The 9,996-nt window shown below is 35.1% G+C and overlaps 1 protein-coding gene across 2 annotated transcripts in view; it reads left to right on the forward strand.

Annotated features, from left to right (window-relative positions):
* LOC100163234 overlaps window positions 1-8,905 on the forward strand; it is a 61,127-nt gene extending 52,222 nt beyond the window's left edge. For both annotated transcript variants that reach the window (XM_001945004.5, XM_008183710.3), the window contains exons 9-11: window positions 1,000-1,907; window positions 5,327-5,477; window positions 7,067-8,905. In XM_001945004.5, the coding sequence (XP_001945039.2) occupies window positions 1,000-1,907; window positions 5,327-5,477; window positions 7,067-7,927 (1,920 nt within the window). In that variant the 3' untranslated portion in view covers window positions 7,928-8,905. The remainder of the gene's footprint in view (window positions 1-999; window positions 1,908-5,326; window positions 5,478-7,066) is intronic.
* Window positions 8,906-9,996: the final 1,091 nt, after the last annotated feature.

A 9,996-nucleotide genomic window follows, 5' to 3' on the forward strand; every position in this document is an offset into this window, starting at 1 on the left:
TATAAGTTATATATTATATGTATAGGTAGATATAGTTAAATATTATGTACTATATATGTATAACGTATAATAGCTATATAATAATTTAAAGTAATAAATAAACAGGTTTAAAAAATGTGTCGTAATACCATTCTTATAAAATCGAGATCGAGATCGAGATTAAAATTAAAATATTTCATTAAAGTAGGTATATATCATTAAAATAATTATTATAGTAATATAGCAGGAAACAAAAGTATAGGTATAATATATAATAAATTGAACAATTAATAAAGTCCACGTTAACATAGGATATTGGTTTTCTTATGATGTATTTGAGATTTAGCTAATTATATATACAAATCGTTGAATATACATTGTACATTATACCTCCCAATTAACATTTTCACTGTAAATTAGATATTATAATATTATATTGTCACTATTAATCAATTACAGTAGGTACATTTTTTAAACGTGCAGTAGGTACCTTTCTCATTTATAGGTATTAAATTCAGTAAGATGAATGATATTATTTAATACAACACTCGTATCGAATTTTTTTGGAGATTATAATGTATTATGCTTTAAATACGTTAACGTAAACAAACCGTTTTGTACCAGTCCACTTAAATTTTAAACGTTCTGCTTAAAAAATATAAAAATGTCTCATATGAACTTACGTAATATTCATCAAAACAGTACCTCTAACTACGATTACGGTTATTTAATTGTACACCTGTAACAGCACTGTTATGATGTGACACGACGATGATGATGAATGCGATGTTTGTCTGCAGGGAGGGGGGTAGGGAGAGGCAGTCGTGGTTGAACTCAAACTTTGCGGACAAGAAAAAAATCTTCTTGTTCTTAATACATATAATTATGACAATAAAAATGTTGTAATGATAATAATGATAATAACGACTTTAACGATTATTGCGTTGAACAGCGAGTTAATTTTTTTTTCATTATTATTAAAACGATGATCGTAATATTATATTTTTCGTATTCCTGCAGACTGTGGTTGCCGACAGACGTCACGACGCAACCGATTCGCCGGCGCCGTCGGACCCATACCGGTCGTGGGACCACCGCCGGCGGCGATCGGCGGACGGCCACCGCAATAACAAACCGACGGCCGCAGTGGCGCCAGAACCGAAACCAGACTATTCGCCGGAACCCGAACGGCGGGCCAGCAATGGGTCGTCGACGGCGGGCGGGCGTTCGAAAAAGGTGTACCAGAAGACGAGGTTTGCTGCGGACGCGCGGCCGGCGCCCGACCACGGCGGTAACGGCAAACAGGAGCGAAAGAAATCGTTTGGCGAGTCGTTCCGGCGGCTGGTGGGAAAGTTCACGGGTGGGCACGGCAACAAGTCGGACTCCGATCGGAAGAAAACCCGGAAGAAACCGGAATCGGCCGAGCGACGGCACGCCGACAGCGGCGACGACGGCGACTACGGTTACGGCGGCGGCGACGGCGAGAACACCTACAGGAGTTACGACGGCGGCGTCAGGCCAGCCGCCGACCGTCATCAGCGGTTGTTTGGCAGCACGCAGACCTTGGACAGACACCGAGCTGGACGGACGGCCGACAACAACCGTAGCAGGGCGCGCGACGGCTACGACGACTACGACGAAGACGAAGGCGACGACGACGGACACCATCGCGACGACGACGACGGTCACCGGTACAGCGACCATCACCGCGGTCAGGACGCCAGAGGACAATCGCCGGTGATGAACGGCGGTGGCAGGACCGGCAACGGCGTGCACAGATACTACTTGGGCGAGGACCCATTCGGCGGCAGCATTTACGGCCGCGAGAGGGAATACGACGGCGGCAAGCGCAGACCGCATAAGAAGAACGGCGGCGGCGGCACTTACGACTCACCGCAACACCATCACCACACTCATTACGTCCAGAGGTAATATTTAAATCCCTGCCTCGTTATTATATCCTTAAAACCTGCGTCGCTATGGTTAGTGGGGTTTCTGCACCATAATAATATCGGTTTTTGCATTTCGGCGTGTGCGCAGACTTCACAGTCCCTAACGCAGTTTTAGATGTATTTTGGTGAACATGTTTTATCACTATATTATTACGATAATCCAACTCCAATTCACAATACTAAATTTAACTTTAATTATTGACAATATTTAATTCGGGGAGTGAATTTTTAAAAACTATTGTAACAATATAGCCTAGCCAAATATAAGAACTTATACGAGATTACGAGAATTACGTGTACTAAGCATATTAAAGTGACCGTATTTTTCCGTTAATACGGTTTTTGAGTTTTCATTTAAGTTATTTAGTTTGTAAAATACTAATTAATCGATCTCGCATGATTAAAACATATATTTAGTAAAACTGTTGTAAGAAAAATAATTAAACAAAGAGTATACATATTTATTGTAATTTATATAAAACCTAATCAAATATTTTATAATATTTAACACTGATAAGTGACATAAGTATATTAGCTATATTAATTATTTTGAAGAAATATAGGTACTTCCTACTCACCAAGTTGATTATGTTTTATTACTAGTTATATACAAATTTAAAATGTACATTTTCAATTATTATTATAGAATATAAATTATTTTACTAAAACCGCGTCCTAATGATAATTTTTAATATAATATAATGTATAATGGACCTAGCGACAATTAATTATTTGTATTATATAAAAATAGTATTAGCCATTAGGTGCCTCAAATGATTTTTTTTATACTAATTCACAATAAAATAAAGAGAAAAACAGTATAATAATATACTTATTACTTCGCGTTTACCTAAACATATTTGTGCGCGACGCATTATAATATCTTTATGCATACGAGTCATAATATGCTCGTCACCGTGCAAGTTGACTATATTGTTGCTTATCGATTTACAATATTTTCGATCGATATTACAATTTCGCTACAGAGACAATAATAAAAATAATTCGCAATCATTTCCATTGTTGCTTATACGATTCAGCACCACAATATAACAAAAAACGACGGCCCTACGCTATATACATATGTCGTATCGTAATAACAATCAACCGTGTATAACATTATTAGCATAGAATGGAACACTCCTATAAATATTAAAACGCCAACATGATTATTAGCCTGTTATTTTTTTTTTTTTTTGTATCCACAAGGAGGCTGGCGAAAATTGATAAACGCACACGGACTCGATCGTCAGTGCCGTGTGCTAATATCTTAAAAAGGCGAAACCTGTTTTTATTTTTAAAAATAAAGTATAATATATATTATTAATTGCTACAAGCCGATTTCGCACGAGGCGTGTCTCGTGTCTGTTGTCGTCGTTGTGTTATTATTATTATATTATTTGCGTGTGCGAATGAAAGTGAACTGTGCAGGCTGCAAGTTCCCCGTGTGAGGGAGACACGCCACAGAATTTACTTATAGATTTTACGTAGGCCGCAGACGATTTCACTGAAATTCACGGAAGCTTTGACACACTCAATCTTATAGTGATATTTGCGATAGCTTATGATGTACCGAATTATATTACGCAAGCAACACACTATAAAAAAAAAATAGATGATTGAGCGCAGACGATAATTCATTCAATTTTAATAATATTTAGATTTAAATATATATTTTATTAATATTGCGTCTCGAGATAAAAATAATATGTACAATCTCAGAAAATTCGATGTGTAATCCGGCGCAATCCAAACCAATACATAATATTTTTTTGGTTAGCATTTATATCATACCTACTATACTTGACCTAATGGTTAATACCAATCGAGAATATTTAATTAAAATATTGACGATTGCTGTTCATGGTTTAAGTCTGCACCACTTTTTATCGTGTAAAATACGCTACCAACCTTTTATGTACCTAATCTCGCGTAGGTACAAGAAGATTTAATTTGTAATTAATAATATTTAAACTAATTGTTAGGTACTAATTTTTATTGGTTAATAATAAATATCTATTTAATTCCTCCACGTAGTATCAGCTATATCTGTACGAATAATAAGTATAGTTAATATTATATTATAATTTATAACTTTAAGCCCAAAAAGCGTTTCTAATTAGTAATTTAATTTTTATTTAATTAATTTGTGTCATCTCTAACCTAATAAGTTCGGAAAGTACCTATTATTATTTTACGAACATGAGTAATTGAATTTCCCGAGTGTGAGTTTCTGGTTTGACATTTTCTATCGTTAGGTTGGGTTAGTCGTAGGTAGGTCTCATATTACCAATGTTTTAATAATTAACAAATTATAATAAAATATTAGTCATGATTATAGCAGATTATATAGGATTACGCGTATTAGACAATCTAATCATTAGACGGATATCCTTAGGCTATATTGTTAAAACCGACCTTGGATATGGACATTACCTATATTAATATATAATCATTCAAAATTGGCAACGGAAAAGTCTTTTAATTGTTATAGCATGTAGACAATCCTAGTACAGTGACCACCGTGGTAGTTTACCTGGTTAGTGGTTACCAGTAACAAACGCGGTTTAGTCGTTTAGAATAATTTAAATAATTTCGAAACAAATTGTGCGACACTATTACGCACTATGGCTAGTTGATAGTCTGTTTTCGGTGCTTTCAAGGTCGAGGCACGGCACTTCATTTACGTAGGGACCAATCATTCACGAGAAAAAAAATATGCAATTAATTTGAAACACTGCGCGTTGTAACACACCTACGTCCTGTTTCAAACCTAAACCTACCTGATGACATACATCGTCTAGTTTTGACTTGTTTACGTTTGTTTTCCACGAGATATATTTCCACGGACAGCACGCAGAAAACGCCCACGTCAAAAATCCAAATCAGGATATAAACCACTACCTCTTATTTCCTACGATAATGTCACAATAACTTGACTAGATAGCGCAATTTATTATCAAAACATATTTTATACTATAGAATTAGATTTTTTAAAAAAAAACAATTATAGGTAGGTAGGTATATATAGGTAGGTACCTATACTAGAGTATTATTAGTACATATGAATGACCGCAAGTAGCAAGTACCTGCTTATTAAGTAGGCAAATGATTTTTTATTACCACCGATAATATCATATTGTATTGGTACCTACTATTTTTCAACAATACATTTTAGTTGTGACATTACATCGTGCGAATATGCTATTACAAATGAAAATTATCATGGAAAACGCAAACCAAACTATTGTATCAATAATGACAAACCGTTATAGTATATCAATTATATAAATATAACTGTTATAATATCATCGTAATATTATTAAGATGATATTTAGTAATTAGTCTTATACATATTATGTAGAGTCAAATAGACTAAATAATAAATTTTTCAGGACTATACCAGTGAACTCGACCAGTACTACATTGGGTCGGTTTAGTAAGTCGACAGGACGTCTGTTAGCTGACGATAACAACAGTAACGTATCGGACAGAGCACAAACGCTGCCGAGAAAACTCCGAACGGAAAGCAAAATAAAAAAACAGGTGAATAAAGCTATATTAAAATCATTCATACAGTTAAACTACCCATGCTATTAGTTATTATTGTCTACATCTATTTAATTTCAATTTTTTTCGGAAACCAATGCATTACGTTATTACGAGTTAAGAACGATGTTGCAAAAATGAATTGCCGGAAATCATTAGTTTATAAGTAACAGCCTTACAAAGTTCACGATTTTCGGTGATTTACGCATTCGTACAACTCAATACCTTACTGAGAGCTTGGAACTTTTCTGTTTTACTGAACAACCTTTTTTGTTTTAACGTAGCCACGTAGGTACCTATGTAGTTAAGCATGTTTAATTTGGAATTTATAACTATAACATATTTCTAGTAAGCGTTCATAGAATAAAAAATGTTAAACTATCCCTTCATTAAATAAACGAAGGTCGGACATTATCCAGATATTGAACTTTTAGATTCTGAGCGAAGCGAGGAAGCTATTGTTTTTACAATGGTGTTTATATTTATTTTTATATCCTGTATACAAAATGTCTTCCTGCAGAAAGAGTGTTTCGATTTCAACATATAGTACCTTATCTTTTAGCAAATTGGATCAAGATAGTACTTTAAAGAGGTCATTTTTCGATTTTCTCAATAGTTATTTAATGCCACGGAAAAAACCACCAGAAAATTACGAAAAAACGCTAAAAATGGGATTTTAATTTCTAACGCTTTGTTTATCACCATAGAAACGAATAAAAAATTTTAATATTTTAATATTAATTCCACTTACATGATAAAATAAATAATAACAAAATATAAAATATCCAGACTGACAAACCGTCTTCGCTCAGAATCCTTTTTTTTATGCAATGATATTATATCATTGAATTCAAGTCTAATACAACCATTATACAATGACCCACTTCTAATCTACTGTACAGCAGAGCGCGACATCCACTCTGCTTTTTGACAATTTGATCTTTAAAGTGATTTATATTATCTTCTCGATATAATAAATTAATGTCAGGTGATTTATTTAACGTGAAACATTCATTATTTCAAGAACTTCTAACGTTTTTCTAAATATTTTTTTTAAAATAAATGCAAAACATTTTCAAAAAAAAAAATAACGTTTTTTAAATAACAACATACATTTTCAATTGCATATTCAGGAGCAGAACATTATTCGGAGTCTTTCAATGTATAAAATATAATTTTGGTCGTGAACTACGTTAGTTATTAAGTACGAGCGAGTAGTGGTACCAACAACATTTTTCGGAGTAGGTACCCGTGCACGCGTGCAACACCACGCTGCAGCCAGTCATCAAAACTTTAAATATATTTTGTAATATTTTCGTCCAAAATTTGATTTTTATGCATCGAAAATATTCTGATCTCGAATAGGGAATTAAAAACGTTTGTTGTCTTTAAAAAAGTGAAAGACTTCAAAAACAATAACGATAAAAATTTTGTTCTGTAACGTACAAACGCGTTAATAATTTTTAAAATAATGAGTGTATATTTCTGTAAAATAATCCACCGAGTAGTCGCATACATGATATTATGTCATATAAATTATAACTGATAAATGATAATACTATATCGGCATCGTTACCAAATGACAGGTGCACGCGTCCCGGGAGAACGATTACGGCGGCGTTACGAACCGGTCGGCAGCCAACTCCGGGAGCATGATCAACGTGTCGTTCGCCAACGGGCCGACGAAACCGCAGCGGACGTTCTCGAAACCGTCGTTGCTCCGGAGCCAGAGCTTCAACGTGCAGCCGGACCCGGGACACCAGACGCGACGGTCGGTGAGCACGTTGCACCGGCTGGAAGAGTCACCACCGCCGCTGAAGAGCCCGAACATCGTGAGCATGTTGAGCAGGAGCACCAAGGACCTGTCGGTGGGCGCGGACGACGGGTACAGATCGCTGTCCGGTAGCTGGGCCAGCCCGGGAGAGCTGAGCAACGGCGGCGGGGGCACTGGCACTGCGTATCGGCGGGACGATCCAAAGAAAAAGATCTTCATGAAGGGCCTGCTGGACCACGCGCCCGAGCTGTACAAGACGCTCAGCCACCAGGAGGACGCTACCACCGCCAGCCGGCGGTATTCGCCCGTCAAGATGGACAGGCCATCGTATTCGAGCAGCGGCCACTCGTCGTCGCCGACTATCAGGCACGGAGGCGGCGAAGTGACCAACCGGAGCGTGACACGCCGTGGCAGCAAGGACGATTACACCGAGACGGTGCGGATCACGTCCAAGTCGGACGATCCGTACCGGCCGAGTGTCACCAACACGGTGCAGAACTTCACCAAGAAAAAGGTGCCCAGGGACGGCCGGGTGGAGACCATTGAGTCGACCGAGACAAAGACCGTGACCAAGAGCCGGTACAACGGCGGCAGTGGCGGCGATACCATCAACGGGTACAACGGCATCGGCGGCGGCGGAGTGGTGATCGAGGTTAGGAACGGCAGGAACTGATTATATAATAATAATACTGTGAAACCTCTAAATACCGGCCACCATATCGGTCGCTGACATTCTGTTCGCCTTTCGGAGTTGTCCGCTATTCAGAGGGTTCAGTTTATTCCCAAAAAAGTCAATAATTTGGACGTGTCTTTGAGGAGAGGTTTCACTGTAATGATTAAAATATAATATGAGGTCAGTCGTTTGTTGTTATTGTTATCATTGACACCTCCGATGGTTATTATAATAGTATAATATTATGACGTATATACCATACACTTATATTACTATTAATAACTAAAAATATTATAACAATAATATTATAATTTATGCAAGAAAATAATGTACAATAATATATAATATTATTGTTTCTACTGGTAAATACCTAATATAATACTTTGTTATTAGCTCTATAATACGCCTAGTACCTAGGTATACCTATAAATAATATAATAATATTGTATATTTATGACATAATCGTATGGATCAAGATCATAGCCTGCTTAAGGTCTATGGTCATAATCGATAATATAATTAATTCTACGTATATTTTTTTTTGTACCTATCTAATTGTTTTTAACATAATATTATCATTGTATCATTATTATACAGAGTTAATAATTATTGTAATACTATACCTATAGGTATGTATTACACTGAGGCACCGGTAACAAGAACCGATGCCATTATTAATATATTTTATATTTTATTTTATTATTACTACTAATGAAAAAAATATAAAACTGTCCATACTAATTTATTTTTAAAAGATATTATTTAAGTATAGTTAATTGTGTCGCACACGTGTAAGTACTAAAAAATTGTAAATAATTATTGTTTTATTATAATATCGCTCAATAATTTTGTGATTTTTTTTTGTATGTAGGTACTATGAGTGATTTAAATGAATGTAAGAGTATAAAGGTGTTAATAAAAATTAACTCAACTCATGTATGTTTATACTGTGTTTTACATAAAATATATAAACTATCTTAAAAAAAAAAATGATATTCCCTGCAAGTGATTAATTATCAATACCTAAGAATACTACCTACTACCTAGCCATTGGTCTGCCTATGTACTCGATCGTAAATATAACATTAAAATAAGTTGGGTTGACTAGGTACCTATAAATTGTTCATTGTATTTTAAAACATTCAAAAAGTTCATTAGTAATTTTCAATTCAACTACCTATACGTATTTGAAGTTTGAACCTGCCATATTTTTAACAGGTGCGTCGCCAGATATTTTTAACGGAGCAGCAGCTTCAGGCCATAGTTTTTCCTATATGCGTCATCTAAAAAAACTTGACTATTAGGACCTTAGGTATTTAACAAGTCAACTCTTCATTAATGACAAAAAATTAGTAGGCATACATTTTTTATTTTATTGCCATAACTTGAGTATAATTATTTGTCTTAGGTAGGTATATATTTATTAAATATACAACTAACTAAATGCACAAATGCATAACAATTACCATTTAAAATATTAAAGTACCTAATAATGTAAATTAATTATTAACACGACAATATTGTTCTTCTATTATTGTAGAAAGAAGCAAATTTACCAATAACCATTTCCAGAACAAGAGCTTTTGAAATTTTTCTTTAATTTCCATTATATCAACATAACTTAATATTTCTCATTTAATTCAGAAAGCTGGTTTTAATTTTTGAACGACCTTAGAGGATTTGTTCTAACCCAGTACTTAATGGAGGAATAATTGTAGTAATAATATAATATATTATACACACATTTTTTATTTTTGTGTCTGTCATCACGGTTTGAGTTACAGTAAAACTGCTTAGATTTTCTTCAATGATAAAGGACGATGAATGTATTGATTTTACAATGATATGTGTTTTTATATTTTTATTTTTATTTTTTTATTTTTGTGTCTGTGTACACGATAAGTAGTCGAAATAATGCTTCGATTATCAACTTCAGTATCTTGTTTGATGGGAAAGTGAATCTAGTTGGTGCATTCGGGAGGTCAAAATTTGAAATTTCGAATAGTTTTCAAAAGCGCCGTGAAAAACAAAAGAAAAATTAAGGAAAAACGGGAATTTTACGCAAAATC

The sequence above is a fragment of the Acyrthosiphon pisum genome, chromosome A1 (genome assembly GCF_005508785.2).
Source record: "Acyrthosiphon pisum isolate AL4f chromosome A1, pea_aphid_22Mar2018_4r6ur, whole genome shotgun sequence".
Classification (NCBI taxonomy): domain Eukaryota; kingdom Metazoa; phylum Arthropoda; class Insecta; order Hemiptera; family Aphididae; genus Acyrthosiphon; species Acyrthosiphon pisum.